This window comes from Patella vulgata, chromosome 1, assembly GCF_932274485.2.
Source record: "Patella vulgata chromosome 1, xgPatVulg1.2, whole genome shotgun sequence".
Classification (NCBI taxonomy): domain Eukaryota; kingdom Metazoa; phylum Mollusca; class Gastropoda; family Patellidae; genus Patella; species Patella vulgata.
Window position 1 is genome coordinate 24730030 of NC_065879.2, and position 22120 is coordinate 24752149.

Consider the following 22120-nt stretch of genomic DNA (forward strand, 5'->3'; position numbering starts at 1 on the left):
ATTGGCTTAAAAGTATGTCAAATTAGATAAAAGGATGTGCAAAAAAATTCTGAGTCTAAAGACACAAGGGGTGAAATATGCAAGATACAACCTTTAGACTCCCATTTAATATATGTGGTGAATGTCTACAAAAATTCAAAACAGTAGAACATTGTATGAACCATGGCTACTATTAGCTAAAGTCAAAGTTTAATACTAAAATTTGGTCCAAAATAGCCTAGGTCCTGCAACCAAAATCTCAGTCTGTGCCGTTCTGAATTCCAGTCAACTTATCAATCACTGTTGTGACTGTGTACACCGTACACAAGAAATTTTACTTTACGAAAAACAGACTTAACAAATAATGATGATGCCAAAAAAAACCCTCTCGCTTAGAAACCACAAATTGATCATCGGTAAATATTCGCATGGCTGCTAATAATAAAGAAAGACTTTCGCATTACTGATGCATCTGAAGCAATTTGTGTCCTGCAAAGCCAGTCGCCTGTGAGCACTGAATCAAATAATGAAATTGCCTGAATAAATGTCGCGCATATGTGACTGATATTTAAAAGAAAGTAAAATTAGTGTTTTATTATCAAGTAAAAGTCAACAGATTTCAAGCACTTTTACCTGTCTGACTAGAAAGCAGAATATTTGTTTCCAAAAACATAAATTCATGGTTTTTTTCTCACTTTACCTGTCTGACAGGATAAAGATGGGGAGCAATTACATATAATTTTGTTTTATGAAAACAAATTTATTGCTAAAACAAAAGTTAATAAATATCATAACACAACACAGTTTTATGGATAACAATCACTATATTATATATCAAGCATACAAATTAATAAATATCACGTAAGATTTACATTTACACTTTTTAGCGCCTCGACAGCCCATTCTGGGTAATTTTTATTGGGAAACATGGTAGTAAAAAAGGTCTGTATAAATTTAGGAAATTTGTCTTCTAAGATACTTTCTCTTATTCTTTTCATTAGCCGTAGCTGAAATAAAGAAATAAAATATACAATAACCAAAGGGCAATGGTTCATGACTGAATTAGCACAAGAAACAATAGTTTATGACAAATTTAGTACAACGAACAATAGTTCAAGCAAATTCAGCAAAAGAAACAAATGTTCATGACAATTACAATAAAGAAACAATAGTTCAGGTAAATTACAGACAAGAAACAACAGTTTGAAATAATCATGCTCAAACTGTACCAATGCGTACACTTCTTTTATCCCACCATCAAAATATCTAAGGAATAAACAGCCAACAAGAAATCATTGCTCAGAGTTTGTTTTATTAAGAAATATTAGAAGAGAAAAATATTTTACCTGATAAGCTACATTATGTACTGTAACTAGAGAACACGCAACCGTTTCATTAGTAACCATAGTATGTAGATACGCTCTAGTGTACGATTTACATGTAGAACACTGACAGTCCTTGTCTATGGGTTGAAAATCTTCACTAAAACTTTTATTCTTTAGATTCAATAAACCGGTATCAACTAAAGCACTGCCAAACCTCTGAAAGATATTTTCATACCTTATATTAGTTAAAGTAGCCAAGTCTCCAACTCAATATCATCCAAAATTTTCAACAGTGAAAACACTATTCGTCAAATTAAATCAACATTCATGTTGTGATCTTACCGGAAAAAGATGGGCTTTTGATATCCAATATTTAAGACAAAATAAACATTTTACCATTGGTACACGAATCGTGTACCATTATGCGCTTCAGCCCCAGTTGTATCAAGAGACTCGAGGGACGAGGCTAGACACATTGCACCTAATGACCAGACGCTAGAAATTTGCACGGGCTTGAGACTGCTGGCTTATTTCGCCGAACATAACTGATTTGAAATTGGAGTAAAAACGGAAACCATTGAATATAAATCAGTTTATATATACTATTCAAAAAAAGTAGGGGATATTTGATTTTTAAGTGTTATTAAAGTCACCTAATGAAACTGACGAAGAAACAAATGACAAAATGAAATGAAGTTCACATTCATCGATTTATTCCAACTGATCGTTAGACTAAGTAAGGCACAGACTGACCATTATAAGGGTAAAATGATACCCGGGGTCAAACAGCAAAGTTACCACAGCATCACAACCTTTGGTGGCCGTAAACTCGATAAAGTAAATACATTTAAACCATAAAATTTCTTTATTCTGTCCACCATAGGATTTATAAGTAAACCTTAAACCTTGTACATAGCGGTATTGAAACGCGTCACCGTCCCTTTAACTTGAAACTGCAGCCATGCCGTTACCAATACTCAATAGCCGATGTCTTGTTTACCGTTAGCCTTTCACATAGACACGACGAATTGAGACCTTAAACTAGCAGCTTATACAGTTCGCCATCGACACTCAATATCCGTTAACCGTGTGACATAAGCATTGAGCATCTATAGGAAAACTTTAACGTTAATACCGTTGACAACGGTTTCAAATAGTTTGAGACCGCTGTTTACTTCGCCATCTTTCTTTTGCACGCTTCCCGCTTGCTTACATCATCCTTTTTAATAAAGAGAGTTGCCTCCCTCTAACCGTTAAACTAAAATACATAAATTGATCGGCTGCGGGCACATACCCGGTCCCTAAATTAGGAAATCAATTTACAAACTAATATTCAGTCTTAATAACTGCAGCCGTTTAAACACATTAAAAATTGTCCACGTTAAACCGTAATACCATTAAAGTCATTTAAATACTATTAAACATTAAATCACTTAAAAGTCACTTTAACACGTTAATCACCATCTTCCTTCTCAAGTAGTAGAACCAATTTAGCAATAGGTCGGCGTAGTTGAGTGGTTGACGTTCTAATTTTAGCAGCTCTAACTAGTCCTTTATTATCAGTTTCTGTTGAAACGATTCTTCCCATTATCCATTCGTTTCTAGGGAGACTGTCATCACACACAAGAACAATATCATCAATCTGGACATTACGTTGAGGATGACACCATTTATTGCGTTCCTGTAAACATATCATATACTCCTTCTTCCATCGGGTCCAAAACAGATTGGCGAGATACTGGACTCTGCGCCACCTGCGACGTAGATATAGATCTTCACGTTGAAAACATCCAGGCGGTGATAAAACAACTTGAGTCTTAGTAGTTAAGATGTGATTGGGCGTTAAGGGATCTAAATCGTCTTTATCAGAAGAAAAGAATGTAAGAGGTCTAGAGTTTAAGATTTGTTCGACCTCGCACATTAAAGTTCTAAACGATTCATCATCTAGACATCTTCCATGTTCCTTGAGGAGAAAATTGAAGACCTTTCTAATTGAGCGAATTTGGCGCTCCCAAATTCCTCCCATGTGGCTTGCCGTTGGGGGGTTGAATATCCAATCAACGTTGAAATGCAGTAATTTATTTCTAACTTTATCCTTGTCCATTTCATCTAATGCCTGACGAAGCTCCTTTTCGGCACCAATGAAGTTGGATCCATTATCACTTCGTATCTGTCTAACGGGTCCTCTTCGGGCTATGAAACGTTGAAGAGCTTGTATGAATGAATCCGTTTCCAAAGAGTTCGAAACTTCGATGTGAATACTTCTGCTAGCTAGACAAGTGAAAATAGCTCCGTAACGTTTAAGTTCACGTCGTCCATCCTTAATATAGAACGGTCCGAAATAATCTAATCCCACGTAGGTAAACGGTGGTGAGGGGTTGACTCTTTCGGCTGGCAAATCCGCCATTTTCTGTATGTTTGGTTTAGCTCGGTTGCGTCGACAGGGAACACATTTAGTTATCACCTGGCGTACTGCGGCGTTGGCTCCTATTATCCAATACTTTTCTCGTAGCGATGCTAGAACATGACCTCTTCCTGCATGAGCAAGTCGTTGATGAGCATGGCGAATGATGAGTTCTGTTAAGTGACCCTTTCTGGGAACGATTACAGGGTGCTTTAAGGATTCCGAGACGTCGGCTTTGTCTAACCGTCCACCAACGCGGAGAACACCATTATCGATAACTGGATCGAGCTTCCATAAATTTGACAAATTCTTCGTTAACAACTTTTTGCACTTAAACTGTTGGCGACGATTATTCTGATTGAAGTCTGTTGATCTAAGAACTTTAAGTTCTTCAGCGTATTGATGTTCGTGAACGTACTTAAAAATACTACTTTCTGCTTTCTCCATTTCTAATACAGTTATGGGTAAGTTTAAGGATCTGAATGAGGATTTCCTCCGTTCAGTCATAAAGGCTTCTTCTGATCTATTTAAATGATTATGATCTTTTCTGTCCTTACTCAAACGCAGTAGAATTGATTTAAACCGTAAAAATATAACAACAGCACGTTTTAATCTGTGCCAATCTGAATAGTGTTCAATAAACAACTTCACAGGATTATTATCAGAACAAGTTACGTTCGTTACACAATTAGAAACTTCATCCTTTACTTCAGGATCTGATGAGGGAATTAGTCCAGGTAACACTGGTTGTTTGATCCATTCCTCTTCTGGCTTCCATAAGAATTCGGGACCTTTAAGCCATCTGTTTGACTGTAGGAATGTTAAGCTTGTTAAACCACGTGAGGCGTCATCAGCTTGATTACTTTTAGTGTCGATATACAGCCATTGGGATGGTTCTGAGCAGTTACGAATCGTTTGAACTCTGTTCGCAACAAAGATTTTGAATCGTCGTTGGTCATTATGAATGTATCTTAAGACAGTAGTTGAGTCTGTGTGATAAAAGACAGAATCCGGTTTATCAGTCAACTCATTTAACAACAGTTGGCCAATGCGTGTTGATACTGTAGCGGCCGTTAGTTCGAGTCTCGGTATAGTAACTGTCTTTATCGGTGCGAGTCTACTTTTACCTAGTAAAAATGAACAGTGTATTCGATCGTTATTATCCTTGAGTCGAAGATAAGCAACCGCTCCATACGCTGTAGAACTTGCATCCGAAAATACATGAACTTGCTTTGATAGTATAGGTCCAAATTCAACCGGTTTAACACATCGTTGAATCTCTATCTTCTCTAAAGCCAGAAGATTATCTTTCCAGTTTAACCATTGTCGTTGATACTCCACTGGTATAGCGTCATCCCAATCAAGATCAAGGCGGCATAAATCCTGTAATATTCGTTTGGCTGTTAACGTTACCGGGGAAACAAATCCGAGTGGGTCATAGATTGACGATACCATGGATAAGATACCTCTGCGAGTTAAAGGTCTGTCCTTTAAGGTGATTGTGAAACCAAAAGTGTCCGATGAAACAACCCATTTTACGCCAAGTGCTCGTTCTACTGGTAGGTCTAAATTCAAATCCAACTCCCGAACTTCCTTAGCCCTTTCGTCCTCTGGAATAGATTCAAGAACCTCTTTATCAGAACAGATGAACTTGGTCAACCTAAATCCGCCTTTAAGGCATGCACCTTGTAACCTTCGTATTAAGTCTTTAGCGATTTCTGGAGTCTTGACACTTTTGAGGCAATCGTCTACATAAAAGTTATTACGAATAACATTTGCGACAGTTTTACCAAACTCTTCTTCTGATTCATCCGCAGTCTTCTTTAATGCGAAGTTTGAGCAGCTGGGGGATGAGGCAGCTCCAAACAGATGTACACACATACGGAACTCCTCTAAGTCGTTATCAATGTCGCCGTCCTTCCACCATAGAAGTCGTAGAAAGTCTCGATGGTGAGGTGGGACCATTACCTGATGGAACATTGATTCGATGTCTCCCATGAATGCGATACGTTCGTCCCGAAATCGAGTTAATACACCAATCAATGAGTTTGTCAGGTTTGGGCCCTGTAGTAGCTGATTATTCAAAGAGATACCTTGGTACTGCGCGCTACAATCGAACACGACTCGTATCTTGTCTAATTTACGAGGGTGGTAGACCCCATGATGAGGAAGATACCACGAATGTCCTGGTTCCGGTGAGGCATTTTCAGGAACTTTCTCGATAAAACCCTTATCGATATTGTCTTGAATAAAACGTTTATAATGTTCATAATACTGAGAATCGCTTGACATCTTTTTCTTCTGCCATTCACAGCGTTTAACAGCTTGAAGTCGGTTATCTGGGAAGAGAATATGCTCTTTACGAAAAGGAAGTGGGATCTGATAGTGGCCGTTTACGTTACTTATACCATCATTGACAATTTCTATAAACTTCCTGTCGTCTTGAGACAAACCATATTCTTCTGAGTTTTGATTGATCGGATCCTCGTTAAAGTCTCTTTCGAACATTTCAAGAACTGTTTGCGGTGAGAATATTTCCTTGAACCTTTCTACTTCTCTAACAGTTATGCGATTTACTGAGACTTCGTTTGTTGACAAAGATTCTTCTACGGCAACTGGCCCACACAAGGTCCAACCATGAGGCAAGCGCATAGCAAATGGTCCATTTCCTTCACTAGGTTTTACTTCTAACGGCCCTAGAGCTACGGGACAATTACTACCGATGAGAAGCCCAATGTCGCATCCTTGAATAAGTTGAGGGATTTTCTTTGCTATATCTTGAAGGTGTTCCCATTTACTAACGATTTCTGGTGTAGGAACCTGTGAGAGTGTGACGGGTATTTCACCTACTGTGTACGTTTTAGGTAATTCTATTCCATTATTGCCATCGATGTCAAGCACCAACAGGTTATTTATCATTTCTGAGTCTAACATGTCTTGACCATGCATGGTGCCCAGTTGTACTTTCGTTGAGACTCCTTTGGCATTTAATTTCGTCTGGGTGTCTTTTAGTAGAAAACAACCGCTGCTGCCATTATCATAAAAGGCAAGCGTAATAACCATTTTATCTTTCCACTGTAAACGTACTGGAAGGATGGGTTGTAAAATAATAGAGTTTACTGATCTGGTTACATTGCACACTGTTTTAGGAATAACATCTGATATCAAGTTAGCTGTATTTTCACTAGCCTTAGACGATTCAAGATGATTATCAACCATTTGAAGACTGAATCCATCAATATGTAAAGTTGTTGGATGTTTCTTTTGACATTTACTGCATGTGGCCTTTTGTAAACATCCCTTAGCCATGTGATTTGTTCCGAAGCAACTAAAGCAGAGTCTATTGTTTACCAAGAAAGTCTTCTTATCTTCCATTGTTTTCTTCGCAAAGGTTGGGCAATTATCTAAACCATGAGCGCCCTTACAAAGTTTACAGCTTAGTCCAACTTCTGATAACTGATTTTTGTACCCGGTCCCGTTTGAGCACCCGGAATTCGACGATACTGAACTCGTATTTGTAGCAAAGCTTTTCTGTTTGGGTATAAACGGTTTCCTACCATGTCCATGTAAATCTTTATGCTGATAATGTGGTTTAGTAGCTTGACTGTTCGTTGAACTCGATTTCACCAAAGCGTCTTTACCGTATATGGGATCGTTTGCAGCTTCTGCAGCATCCTTTATAAAGTCTACCAGGTCAGTGAATAATGCAGTTTTCATTTCAACCTTTCGCATTCGGACAACACGTTCTCTCCATCTTGCTTGAAGACTGTATGGGAGTTTCTGTACAATGCACTGCATATTTGGTGGGTGATTCAAGACTAACATATAAGATAAACTACTCATGGCGTTTCTACACTTGATGAGAAACAGAGAAAATTTCTTTAATGCTGACGAATCTTCTTTAACTAAGGACCAATTAAGAACTTTGTCTGTGTACGATATTGAAAGCTTGTATGGGTCGCCATATTCTTGATCCAAAAGTTGTAACGCTTCTTCAAATCCTTCTTCGGGATCTAGATGTAAACATCCGTCGATTAAATGTCTAGGCTCTCCTTCTAAGTGCTGTTCAAGATAATAGAGACAATCGGCACTGTTGGAGACTTTAGACCGAATCCTTGCGTTGAAGGCTTTAATGAATGGCGTGTATTCTATCGGGTCGCCTTTAAACTTATTTACTTCCGGTTGAGGTAATGTCATTGCAGCCATTAATTGTCTATGCATCAAAACCACATCGTGTTGAATATTAGAGCTTGTAGCATTCTGATTTTCGTTTGACCTTGTCTGTAACTGTGTTGAATCCAAACATTCAGTGTTTGTCGGTTGAAATTCATTGGCTGTGGGGTTAAGACGTTGACCTTGCGGTGTGGTATTCTTTGTGCAGTTAGGCAGGGTTTGCTCTCGCGGTTGACGATAAATAAGCGGTGTACTCGAGATGGGTTGATTTAAATTACTTGCACTTGTTTGTTTATCATTTACATGTATCAATGGCGGTATGGCTGTATGTGGAAGATCACTTGGTTTTACCGTACTAGAATGATCACTGTTACTTGAGGATCCGTTGACTTCTGAAAGAACAATATATTCGTTTGACAATCTGTTTACATTATCTTCATCAACGATTTCACGGAAAGCCTTCTCTCTGGCTTGAGCTTTAGCGATTTTCACTTCAAGTTCTAATTTCTGAATTTGTTGAGTTTTAGACAACATCGCCTGTTCAGTCAGCAGTTCTGCAACTTTGGCCTTTTCCCTTGCTCGGATCATAGAACTTGAATATCTTGACGAACTAGACGAATTTGAACTTTTGTGACTTTTCTTCGTGTGCCTTGATTTATTTGAACTGGTGTGTAAAGTACTATCATCATCGCTATCCCGTTCTGCTACCGTATCTTCATTATTGTTATTACGAAGTTCTATTATCAAGTCTTTACGTGAATCCATGTTGATAAACTGTCGACAATTGACTGTAGACAAACTATCAAAACACTATAGGACGTGTCATGCACTTTAATCTATGGAAAGTCACTTAATAACCATTAAACGAAACAGTTTTACAACGTTCATTCAGTCTATATGAGCGGCTATTCTATTTCAACCATTTGACAATACGTATGTATGGCGAGAAGTCAATAATTTTTACTATTTGAAACTAATTTGGTGGCCGTAAACTCGATAAAGTAAATACATTTAAACCATAAAATTTCTTTATTCTGTCCACCATAGGATTTATAAGTAAACCTTAAACCTTGTACATAGCGGTATTGAAACGCGTCACCGTCCCTTTAACTTGAAACTGCAGCCATGCCGTTACCAATACTCAATAGCCGATGTCTTGTTTACCGTTAGCCTTTCACATAGACACGACGAATTGAGACCTTAAACTAGCAGCTTATACAGTTCGCCATCGACACTCAATATCCGTTAACCGTGTGACATAAGCATTGAGCATCTATAGGAAAACTTTAACGTTAATACCGTTGACAACGGTTTCAAATAGTTTGAGACCGCTGTTTACTTCGCCATCTTTCTTTTGCACGCTTCCCGCTTGTATACATCATCCTTTTTAATAAAGAGAGTTGCCTCCCTCTAACCGTTAAACTAAAATACATAAATTGATCGGCTGCGGGCACACAACCAAGTCAGTAACGGGTAAATCCTCCTCTGTTTGCCAAACAAGCATTGATCCGACGTGGCATACTCCTAATGAGACGTCTAAGGTCATTTTGGTCCAGATTGTCCCATTCCTGTTGCAACGCAGCAGAAAGTTCTTGGACATTGGCAGGACGTTGTTGACGTTGACGTAACCTCTGTCCAAGCATGTCCCAGACATGCTCGATGGGGGAGAGGTCGGGACTCAGTGCTGGCCAAGGTAATGTGGTGATGTTCTGTTGTTGGAGGTAACCTGTAACGATCCTGGCCCTGTGACATCTTGCGTTGTCATCCTGGAAGATGAAACGGCGGCCATGACGTCGTGCGAACGGCACAACATGGTCTGCCAAGATGTTGTCCCGGTAGTACTGGCCTGTAACACGCCCTGCAACAACATGTAAAGCTGTTCTTCCAGCAACAGTGATGCCTCCCCACACCATAACAGAACCACCCCCAAATCGATCATGTCTGATGACGTTAACGTCTTGGAAGCGCTCGTTTCGACGACGCCACACCCTCCTACGTCTGTCCAAAAAATCAACAGTGAACCTTGACTCATCTGAAAACATCACATTGCTCCAGCGTCGATTATCCCAGTGTTGACGATCCCTACACCAACGACGTCTTGCCTGAATGTGATGATCTCTCAAACAAGGGATCACGCGAGGACGTCGGGCGCGAAGGTGACCCCTATGCAGTCGATTCCGAATCGTCTGGCCACTCACTCTCACACCAGTGTCTGTTTTAAGACGAGCGCTGATCTGATTTGCTGTGATGACACGATTTCTCAAGGCCAAGGTACGGATAAATCGATCCTGGGCTTGAGTTGTCGCCCTTGGTCGACCTGAGCGTGGTCTGTCCTGTACAGATTGTGTATCACGGTATCTGGACCATAGCCTGCTTATGACAGACTGAGAAACATTTATCGTCCGCGCCACAACCGCCTGTGTTGTGCCGATCTGTAGCATGCCAAGGGCACGTAACCTTTCATTTTGGGTAAGCCGACGCATATCAAAATTTGTTTTCTGGTCACTAAAACAATTAAACTGATGTTTCCACCCTGGAATTCAATGCCACAATGACTGTAACATTCAAAGTCAGAGTCGTGCAAATCTTGGGTTGGACCCCCATGATGATCCCAAGCATCACCTGCATTCCATGCGGTAGCTATTGGTGCGTTTGGACGTCACATGTAACTGGAAATGTTTCTTCTGTTAGGTTCTATAGTGACTTTTTTCGTAGTCATTTGCATATTATGCCCCCAAAATCAAATATCCCCTACTTTTTTTGAATAGTATACATTCATATTACAGTATTATATGCGTTGCGACCCACTTTTGTCAATTTCTAGGTCCCAAATGTTAGCGATTTAGCTCCTTTAACATATCTTCATAAATATATTAGAATTTTTTTTTTTTTTTTAATTCAAATTTTCAAATAAATGCCTGCAAATAATTAGAATAATAGCATTCAAATGTAATGTTTACACACTTATCACTGATTGTATCCTAAGAAAAGCCTTGATTTGCTATCAAACAGCTCCACTATAATCCATGGTGAATATGTCCCAGCACTTTCTACATTTGATATTTTATTGTTTCCTTACCAGAAAAGAATTTGAATGATATGTAAAGAATAAATATATACTTACTGCTGTGCGTGTTGGATACACACAATCAAACATATCACATCCAAGGGCCACACAAACAACCAGATCTACTGCAAACCTTCAAATATAAAACAGAATAGCGTAGGGCTTAATAACTCCTCAACACTAACACTTTACAAAAGCCATTTTGAGAGTACATTTTGATTGGTGGTTGGGTTTCTAATACATGTGGGAACTAAATGATGGCTCAGTGAGTATGGCATGGCCCGAGTTCACAAAGTATTCTCAGACTTAAGAAAGTATTCTCACTGTTTATGAGAAATATCTTTGATCCAGAAACACAAAACTTTACACATAGTTTCTTATTCATATATTTGATACAATAAAACAAGAAAATTTTTATAATGGGCTATATTTTAGTTAAAATAAGGCTAACAATTTTGAGTAAATTCTTAACTTAAGTCTGAGAATGCTTCGTGAACTTAGGGCCTGGTGTTGACCAACAATATTGCTATGGGTTATTCCAGAGGTGTCAGACAGAGAATCTGGCAAGAAAAGAGTGTGTAGTTGTTTGCATGGGATGATAAAATCGAAATCCACCCATGTACACATTGGCGTGTGTAGTGTTGTATCAGGATTGTGGATTTGGTACATAAATAGGGAAGCTAGGAGCCAAGGAAGAGGTAGTGTAGATTCTAAGACATATTTATTCTTCAGCCATTACACAACTCTGAAGAGGGGAGACTACTTTATTGAAGTTACATATGAAAATATGGAAAAACGTAAAAAGAACCCTTGGCAGTTGAAATTCTATGAGAGTAGGTGAAAATGCTGCTGTCCTAGCATAATTTACACCATGGCACACGTTAAACCCCATTTCATTTCTAATACACATGATTTAGTTCATATGGTCTGTTATCTATGGAAACATCATGGTTTTGAACCCATAAAAAGAATACTGTAGCATGCCTAACCTTGAGGGCTTCATTACATTCTCCTGTTTCCTTTCAATGTTAATTAAAGACCCTATTAGGAAATGATTAAAAGAAAGACATACCATGTTAGTCCCAACATAGACCAGACTTGCCCTCTCTTATATGATTTTTTAAAGATAATCAAAAAGGAAATGAAATGAAATGGGGTTTAACGTCCTACTCCCACTGGGCTCTGGGGAAATTTTATCTGGACAGCGGCACTACAGCCTACACTTATATCGAATTCTAACAGCCAGGGGATCTTTTATGTGCACACCAAGCGTACACAGGACATCAGTTTTTCGCTCCATCCAAACAACTATACTTGTCCCTTGCCAGGCCCTCTGTCCTACACCACTGACAAGGGGAAACCATGCTGGAATATCCTGGTGATCTTTCCCGGTCAACACAAGAATCGAACACAGGACCTCCAGCTCAACGGGTCAATGTTTTACTCACTGAGCCACTGTGGCTCCCATTCGACAAATGGCTCTCAGAACCTACCCCATGAGTACGACCTATACTTTGAGCGACATCCTCCATTAAAATTATTTCATTTTAGGGGCAAATTGTCCTAAGGCTAATGTTTGACAATAACTTACCCTACACCCATCAAATATCGTGGTTTCTCATGAGGTAAATGATCTGTCGATAAGGTCACCATTTTCCAAAATAAACTTTTCTCCTCACCACCACTTAACCCTCCAATAGCAAACCCTGCGACATCGCGTTTTGTTAATTCTAGAAAAACAAGCAATCCCAAAATAAATAGATGACACACATTAATTAATTGCACATTTATTTTTTTCGAAAGTATTGAATAATCAAACTGATTATCTTTACTTAGTCTAAGCAAAAAATGTTCATGATCAAAGTTTCATCACTCTCCATCAATTAGAACCAAAGTTATCTTGTGCCAAAGCATCGACCAATGAAATTGCTTAGCTCTGCTGAGCTTTAGCGGGAAAAGTTAATCATTGAACTGAGTCAAGAATTCACCTAATGAACATCTTAATCAAGTTTAACATTGTACCTCAATTAAAAACAGAGTTATGTTCCAAAATCTTGACCAAAAGGCGAAGGACATCAAAATATCAGGAAATTATTGCTGAAGTAAATTATGTGATCAGACATAAGGTCATAGAAAGTTTGTCATTGAAATGACTCGGTTCCTTGCAAAAATGGGACACAAGTTAAACTGTGCTGGTTATAGATTTATCTGGTACTCCTATTGATACAGAACCGATTTTATAACAGCTGAGTACCATATTCATTTATTCTCTTGCTTAGTTTAGTTCTATGTAACTCTCTTTATTAGTGTGCTTTTCATTAACCCTAACAATTTTTTATTAGTATTGATCTTTGATTTAGAGTCATAGTAAATTTTTATTTCTCATTTCCCCCCATATGTGTTTATGGAATACCGCAAATTTGTACTGAATTGGCTACGGATTAAAACATTTGGCAGAGGGGACATCAGCCTCACTGTTGACTTGTAAAGTCAAGGTTAAAGTCACTTTTTTGTTACTAAATAGACCAAATTAAACCATGAGAACAGATTGTTCTAAATGGAATTTCTCAAAACTCGATTTTATACTTTGTTCTACAACTAAAGAGGCTTGATTTATAAAGGCATTATTTTTATTATATATATTTTGACCTGACAATTACAACATAACTATACTTACCTATTGCACATTGTTTCCGTAGTTGAGAATCTAAACCCCCTTGAACTATAGGAAATATACATTGTTCATCAGGTCTCTTATTAGCTTTCAGACATCTATCTAACCATCTTATAGTTCTAGAACATAAATTATATGTGAATGCACATATTAAGATTGTCCAATCATTGTTGAGTACTTGTAATGTTCTAACTGAGAACTTGGCTGTACCACATTACTACTGCCAATTTGAATATAACACATCACTGACATGGTGGTTTTAGCACCTACATGTACATGTAATATGAAATTCACCACTGATCTGCTTGATGCACCACATATGGTAGAGAACAGATGACTTCATTGACATTTTGGTTGCACCATATCATTGGTCACTGGTGGTTGCATCACATCGCTAACATGGTCACTGGTGGTTGCATCACATCAATGACATGGTGGTTTCAGCCCACCAATCCACATGGTTACTGGTGACTGTACCATATCACTGACAAGATGGTTGTAGCACATCACTGATGGCTATAAACAGTAGCTAGGGTTGGATGGCTGAATGGTTAGCGTGCGTGCGCTGTATCATAAAGTCTGTTATTGAGTCGACTGGCGTGGTTTCGAATCCCCGGTTGTACGTGGCAAGGAGTAGGGTCGCCTGTCCAACCTTGTGGGTTTTCTCCAGGTCCTCTGGTTTCCTCCCACTGCTAAAAACCCCTACGCGCAAGCAAATTTTTATAATAAAATGTTAGTCCCGAAATGACCTAGTTTGTGTCGAGTGGACGTTAAACCCCATTTCTCTCTCTCTATAAACAATTGCACCAAATCAACCACATTTCGCTCATGATTGCAGCATACATGTACATGAATCACTGACATGGTAGTTCCAGCAAATCACTCACATGGTCACCACAAGAGATGGTGTAAGTACTACATACATGGTATGGTCAGTTGTCAAAACAGAACGCTCCAAATTGTCAGAATTGCAATCGAGTGATGTGGAATACAGTCCAGTCACAGTTTTGTCAGTCCCGACAAAAGAGCTGGTGTGAGTAGAATCACGATGTTATCAAACACAACGAATATCTTTCAGTTGTCATGGTTGGTTGAGATATATTCTTAAGCAGTTGGCACATGGCTCGATTGTTAGTAGTTTTGGGATTGAGAGAATTCAATTCAGGAACGTTAAATCAAGTAACAACCCCTCGATTTATTATACTAATAATGCTGCACCACTCCATTCAATTGCATCTTTATCTGTGTCACACACTCCTAAACTTTATCTTTTCGACACAAATAATATAAGTCTCTCAATCAACATACTCCCAGCAGTGTTTCGTTTGATTACAGCTAATCCCACTAAACACTGCTTTAATGGGAGCAGATTTATGTTCCAAATTATGACGAGTCAATAGTCCGATTAACAACCAATAGCTAACTGCGTAACAATATGATTACGCTTTAAACAAAGCTCCAAATTGGACCAAAGATGTTTACATAACGTTAAGTCATGACTCACGATTTTATTATGCCCAATTAACCAGTGCATAGCAGAATATTGCAGAAAAACTAATTGCATAACAAATGAGGCTATCAACACGGATACAATGAAAACAATACTGTATGAAGACGAACAAGACTTTCTCCGTTTTTAATACCTTAAATCACTGTCAAAAGTTTTAGGGAAGACCCCAGATTAAACGAAGGGCTATCATGTTGCTGTACTTAGGATAGATTTGATTGAACGGGAAGAATAGACACACTCCCTTAAAAGCTTAAGTATCAGAAGCCAATCCAGCAATGACCTGTAGCCAACACACAGAGACACAAAGAGAGAGAGAGACAGAGAGAGAGAGAGTGAGAGAGAGAGAGATGGGGTTTAACATCCACTCGACACAGGCTAGGTCATTTCAGGACTAACATATGGTTTAATTTTATTTCAATAATTCGCTTGAAGGTAGGGGTCTTTAGCAGTGGGCAAAAACCCACGAGGTTGGACAGGCAACCCTACTCCTTGTCACGTACAACCGGGGATTCGAAACCACGCCAGTTGACTTAATGACACAGTCCGCACGGGCTAACCATTCGGCCATCCATCCCCTCCCCTCTCATCCCCCCCCCCCCGAGACACAAAGAAAAAATGGGTGTGGCTCTGCCCCTGGGGGTTGGACAGGCACCAAAAAACAATAGGGGTCATCCTTAGGGTATAAAGAATAGGTATGCAAAGTTTCAAAAGGATGTTAAGAATTGTGGCATGTAGGTGACACAAAAGACACACAAACATTGGGCCATTGCGGGCTGTAAGTAACATACAGACACACAAAAAGAAAATGGGCGTGGCTCTGCCCCTTGGGGGTGGGGCAATCACAACAAACAATAAGTATGCAAAGTTTCAAGGTGATACATTAAGAAATGCAGCCTGTAGACGACTAAAAAACAAATACAAGAAATGGGCGTGGCGCTGTCCCTGGGGGTCGGGCATGCACCAAAAAACAATAGGGATCATCCTTAGGGTATAAGGAATAAGTATGTAAAGTTTCAAGATGATCACTTACGAATTGTGGCCTGTAGGGGACACACACAAACATACACACAGACAGGGGCAATATACATGTACGTCCACATTATGAATGTGGTCATATAAAAATTGTGACCTGTAGAGTGTCTACAAACAAAATGTGGGCGTTCGGACAGACAGGGGCGACAACAATATACATCCATCCACATGAAAATGTGGGCGTATAAAAATGAAAAAGGGAGTTAACCTGTGCATTGCTTCTTCAACACGAGGACCTGTGGTAGTACTGTGAACTACATCATCTAACTGCATCATTATATCAGCACCTGAAAGAGATTTAGGAACATTTTAACAAATATATGCATATATTATATATTCCTACCCAATCAAGGGGTTCAGTGGGCTATTTTTAATTCTCTCACATTAACATGGTCTATTGATTCTGCCCCCCCCCCCCATTCATTACATCTTTCCTTAGTCTTCATCCATCACAATTAACCAGACACTTCAAGCATCACCCAATACAGAGGTATGATCAAATAAATGGAGTTTAATTTTCTCACCTATAGCATTTTGTATTTCTATAGATTTTTCTGGTGTTAGCATCATAATAGATCCATCATGTGGTGATTCAAACTGTACTCCATCTTCTGTTATTTCAGCCAATTTTAATAATGATACCATCTGAAACCCTCCACTATCCTACAAAACATAGCATCAGGAATGTATTAGTTGCTAATTCTAACAGATGAAAACTTTGAAAATGAAAAATATCTCTATTCTTTTGAGATTAACACAAGGTTATTTATTTTTCTGTATAACTGTCTGAAACTCAACTCTTGTTAATTAATCCCATGGGATTCCCATCACACATTAAAATGCTGACAGTACAGCATGGTTTTATATGTCAGCTGTATCAGATTTTAAAGATTGTACTATACATTATTTTGTCAGGCTCTTTATGGAAATAAACAATTATTATTATACATGTAGTGTGATCTAAAATCAGTTCCCACACAGTAGAAAGTAAAGGGATGACAATGTCAGGTATGTTGTTAAGTTTTAATCATTTTAATTAAAGATAGGTTGCCAGGCAACAAAACATACGCCCATAGCAGCTAAATCGTCTGAGCGGGCGACAAGGGTTGTCTCATTTATTCTTTTGTAGGTAGGCTAATTGGCAGCATTCCCGAGACAATTTCATACAGATCAGATTATAATTTTCATTGTTTGAGCGTTCACAAGGTTCTACAAACTGAAACAAGGGCGTTAACTCTGGAAGAAATTTACCGAAATTGTTCGAAGTCATTTAACAAATATTAACTAATCTAAATGATGCATATAAATTTTATACAGATTGGATGATAACTTTTGTCATTTGAGCAATCACAAGGTCCAACAAAGTGAAGCAAGGGCCATAACTCTAGAAATATTTAAACGGAAATGGCTGAAACTCCATAGACTTCTTCATTTCACTAATTTAAATGATGCATATAAATTTCATACATATCAGAAGATAACTTTTGTCATTCGAGCAATCACAATGTCCAATAAAGTGAAAAAGGGCCATAACTCTAGAAATAATTAAATTCAATAGGCTTGTCCATTTCATTAATTTTAATGATGCATATAAATTTCATACAGATCGAATGATAACTATTGTCGTTAGAGCATTCACGAGGTTCAACAAGGGCTGTAACCCTAGATTGAATTAATGGAAATTGCTGAAATTCAATAGGATTCTTCATTTCACTAATTTAAATGATGCATATAAATTTCATACAGATTCATTGATACTTTTGTTATTAGACTGTTCACAAGGTGCAACAAAGTGAAACAAGGTCCAGACGAAATTAACGGAAATTATTGAAATTAAACAGTCATTGTTTTTTGAGGCGAGCAGTAGCTCCTGAGTGCCTGCCGCACACCTGAACGTCGATCAAGGGGAGGGTTTTCTCCCTCGCCTTAAAATTTAAAATCGCTCTCCTTATTTCTTAATCATGGACATATGTATTTTTTTTTAAAAGAGTGTGAAAGAATCACATTTCGATCGCTCCCATGCTGTCATTGTGAACATTTATTTGGTGTATTCAATTAGTGTATAATGTGATTGCACATGGTAATAAAATTCAGATGAATGTGTTGCTAAAAAAAGATGGTGCATATGCATCATTGGTTAATTTAACTAAAATGTAAATTAGAACTCTCGCGAGATGTGTGAAATTACAAGAGATGGCACGTGAAAAATTTCTGATGAGAATAATTCCAGAAGAAATAGATTATATTGTGATGGAATTTTCAAGCGTTTATGATTATATTTTTAATAGGGTTATGTTTTTAAACACAATTTATACAAGCTATATATATATTTAGTAACCATATATAGTTTTAGACGATAGCAAAAGTTTGACTTGACCGTACGACTACAAGTACTATTATTTAGCAGACGATGTTTATTATCATCTGTTTTTTGTAACCAGGAATGACCCCTTACACGCAGTTATTGATCTTCAGAACCATTTCCAATACATACAAATAATCAATCTCCTAGGGATCAGATCACTCTCCTTAATTTCTAACTCACTCTTCTTATCGAAACTGGGAGAGCTTTTTTACGGGAGCGATATTTTCAATTTGTTCACTAAGGGGAGTTATTTCGGCTCTCCTCTAAAATACAAAAAAACAATGACTGAATTAAATAGACTTCTTCAGCGCACTAATGTAAACAACATAATTATATCAATTTCAAAACAATTTTGTGAGTTTACCCATATTTAAACTGCAATGACGCCGCCCTAGAAATGGTTCCACTACTGATGTCTTCCGTCTTGCTCCAGCCACAGTAGTGGACCGTCCTAATGCCTTCCTTTGAGCAAATTTTGTAGTCATTTGACTACAAAAAAGTTACTGGCCTATAACTCCCTTAATTTCCAATTACACTGACCCCAAACTGTCCTGTACATAGCTTAACATATAAAAAACCAATTCCCATTGAAATAAAGGTGAAACCTTACCGTATAATTATACGATTTGATTAAACCCAACTGCTATGCGAAATTTCTGTTTGTTTTATAATGGCTGCCGAACCAGAATCATGTGATGTCATGTAACTCGAAAATGTAGAAAAACTGTTCGGTAAGATACATGTAAGATTATGATTTTAGTGTTCCACTCTTCACTATTTGTAACATGATTACTTATTTCCATGCAAACTGTGATGATATGTGTTGAAAATTTTGCAATTTTATTTGCTCAAAGCCTTGAATAGTGTATCAATTGCAGCCGTAGATAAGAATTATCACGGCTATAAATTGCAGACAGCGGCGCCAAAGGTATTTAGCTGGAGGGGACATATTTTTAACAGCGTGTTACTGATATCACATCATTTGGGACTCACGTCATTTGAGACTCAACATAAACGACATTTGGGACTCAGTTGACGACGTTTGGGACTTGATTGGTGTCAATTGGGACATATTTAGCTGGAGGGGACATATTTTTAACAGGGTGTTACTGATATCACATCATTTGGGACTCACGTCATTTGGGACTCAACATAAACGACATTTGGGACTCAGTTGACGACGTTTGGGACTTGATTGGTGTCAATTGGGACTCAACACAAACGACATTTGGGACTATTTATTTATGAGATATATAGTAACAGCTGTCTTAGTTGTCTTTCGTTTTATTTAGTTGATCAGCGATTGTTGAGACCGCGATTAACACTGCTAGTTCTCCATTGTTTTGTTTTATCTGCGAGTATAAAACTTCTCCTTTGTTTTGTTTTATCTGCGAGTATAAAACTTGACAATAATATATTGTTGAAAATTTGTGTATATTTAGTAATACTTTGTTGTTTCTCTTTTTCGTGAAACGGTATAACTGCAATCAACACACGGCCGCCATTCTCGATGATAGACAACTCACGTTTTTCCTCATCCACCAAAGAACCGTTAGGTTTCTTTGAACATACTGCAATAACATCGGGATTATCAGTTAATCAGCTTTAATTATCCCGCTTTGATCGTTGCCATTTCTCATCGTTTGGTTGAGCCTTTTACTAACCACATGTTTCATGTTAATAAATATTTTCTTTCGTGTTTTGAATTGGCCTATTTCTAATAAATTATCCCGAGTCCCAAACGACGTATACCCGAGTCCCAAACGACGTATACCAAAGTCCCAAATGTCGTATACCCGAGTCCCAAATGTCGTGGTCATATTTTTTTGAGTCCCAAATGACGCGAGTCCCAAATGACGTGAGTTCCAAATGACATGTAATCGTGTTACTGACTCTAGTGAGGTAAGCAAAGTCTTATTTTCTCACTAAAATGTACAGGCGTTCACAAGGACTGACACACGACCGTTTAGCAGTAAAAAGTTCTCCAGTAAAATTTACTGGGCAGTCAAAAAGTTTTGACAAGGAGCCAATTGGCTCGTTTACACTCGCCCTAGCTGTACGTTCAAGAGCTGAACTACTGTGTCTTTGGTATAGAACCCTATACACTGGGGCACCAAAAGCTGCACAGGTGTATTACACAAATGCTAGAAATTTTATTTACTGTTAAAAGTGATCTCTTCCATCCCATAAACTTGTGTAGACCTCCAGCTTTTTCTAATAATTCAGGACCCTGGAATAAATTAAAATCAATTAAGTCTATTTTAGCAAAGAGGGTGCCAGTGAAGTCATCCACAAGCAAAGTCGTCCACAGTGAAGTCGTCCACACCCATTGGTGGAGTCGTCCACAAGGCATTGGTGATGTCGTCCACAACTATTGGTGATGTCGTCCACAACTAAGAATAAGACTCGTACACAATTTACTCGTACTCAAAACGCCAATGTTATTGTTTGTTTTGTTAGTTTCTTGTTCACCGATGTTTTTGCAATGAAGTATACTTGTATTGTTTGTTAATTGGCGTCATGATTGTAGCATTTTTGATTGTTTGATTAGTATTAACGATGTTTTTTTAATAAAGTATATTCGCTTTTAATTGACGTTATGATTGTAACATTTTTGATTAGTATCAACGATGTTTTTGTAATAAAGTTTATTGTATTGTTTGTTAATTGGCGTTATGATTTTAGCATTTTTATTTGTTTGATTAGTATTATCGATGTTTTTGTATAAAGTATTGATTATTATTTGGTGTTATGGTTATAGCCACGTTTCTGTGTAGTATGCTCCAAGCATGTGCGTCTCCGACAAAAGGCATTGCAATGTGATAGTTGTGATCGCTGGCAACATCGCATTTGCAATACGGCCATGAGTCGGGAGACGTATCGTCAGATCGTTCATGGAGAGTTGGAGAGTGTGCAGAGTGTGCAGTTTTATTGTCAAGATTGGCCAATAGAACTGTCCAACGCAGCATCCTTCACGAGTGATCTGGAGGCTGATGTCGTACTACTATATCCAGAAATTATACTAAGTCGTGTGGACGACTCCACCAACGAGTGTGGACGACTTCACCAACGGGAGTAGACGACTTAACCAGATTTTTCGTGTGTACGACTTTGGTTGTGGACGACTTGACTGGCATTCAGCAAAGAGATGCACTGTCGATTTCTTTTTCTGTTGTTTACTATTCCTAACTAATAGTCATAGGGCCTACACTTAATCTTCCTTGTAAACCTGATACCACTTTTCCTTTGAATGACGTATCAAAAATAGGAAATAATTAAAATCATAACTGCTACTTTTAGTTTATAATGGAAATCCCTATGATGTCATTTCAGTTCTTACTGGACGATGGCCAAGATGATAGGTATTCCCCAGCATAATTCTGCAATCCAGTTCGTCTAGCTGATCTAATAGCAGACCTTTCAGCGTTCCTTGTGTTCCCACTGGCATGAATACAGGCGTCTCAACGATAGAATGTGGCAATGTAAAAAGACATGTTCGAGCTTTAGTCGTTGAACATTCAGCAAATATTTTGAGCGAAAACACATGTTTTGCTTTGGCGGCCATGTTCGGGGTAATTCCCTTTTCACCCA

The 22120-nt window shown here is 38.3% G+C and overlaps 1 protein-coding gene across 4 annotated transcripts; it reads right to left on the bottom strand.

Annotated features, from left to right (window-relative positions):
• Window positions 1-790: 790 nt before the first annotated feature.
• On the bottom strand, window positions 791-22117 carry LOC126827956 (queuine tRNA-ribosyltransferase catalytic subunit 1). Of its 4 annotated transcripts, none has more exons than XM_050557540.2 (9): window positions 21870-22117; window positions 20691-20759; window positions 16689-16827; window positions 16373-16451; window positions 13626-13741; window positions 12540-12678; window positions 11006-11081; window positions 1326-1520; window positions 791-986 (listed from the first exon to the last, which is right to left on the bottom strand). In XM_050557540.2, the coding sequence occupies exons 1-9, from the start codon at window positions 22092-22094 to the stop codon at window positions 837-839; spliced, it is 1188 nt and encodes a 395-aa protein (XP_050413497.2). In that variant the 5' UTR covers window positions 22095-22117; the 3' UTR covers window positions 791-836. The 4 variants fall into 4 exon arrangements, with proteins under 4 accessions (XP_050413497.2, XP_050413518.2, XP_050413505.2 ...); XM_050557561.2 differs by having other exon boundaries at window positions 792-986; window positions 21947-22082; XM_050557548.2 differs by lacking the exon at window positions 21870-22117 and adding an exon at window positions 21739-21841 and having other exon boundaries at window positions 792-986.
• Window positions 22118-22120: the final 3 nt, after the last annotated feature.

What these genes read in the sequence shown, in the direction of transcription:
- LOC126827956 (XM_050557540.2), bottom strand. Translation starts at nt 22,094, where the DNA reads ATGGCCGCCAAAGCAAAACATGTGTTTTCGCTCAAAATATTTGCTGAA. An exon ending in ATCATCTTGGCCATCGTCCA is followed by an intron (nt 20,760 to 21,869) that starts GTAAGAACTGAA and finishes AATTTATTCCAG; the next exon opens with GGTCCTGAATTATTAGAAAA. An exon ending in CGATATTTGATGGGTGTAGG is followed by an intron (nt 11,082 to 12,539) that starts GTAAGTTATTGT and finishes TTATATTTGAAG; the next exon opens with GTTTGCAGTAGATCTGGTTG.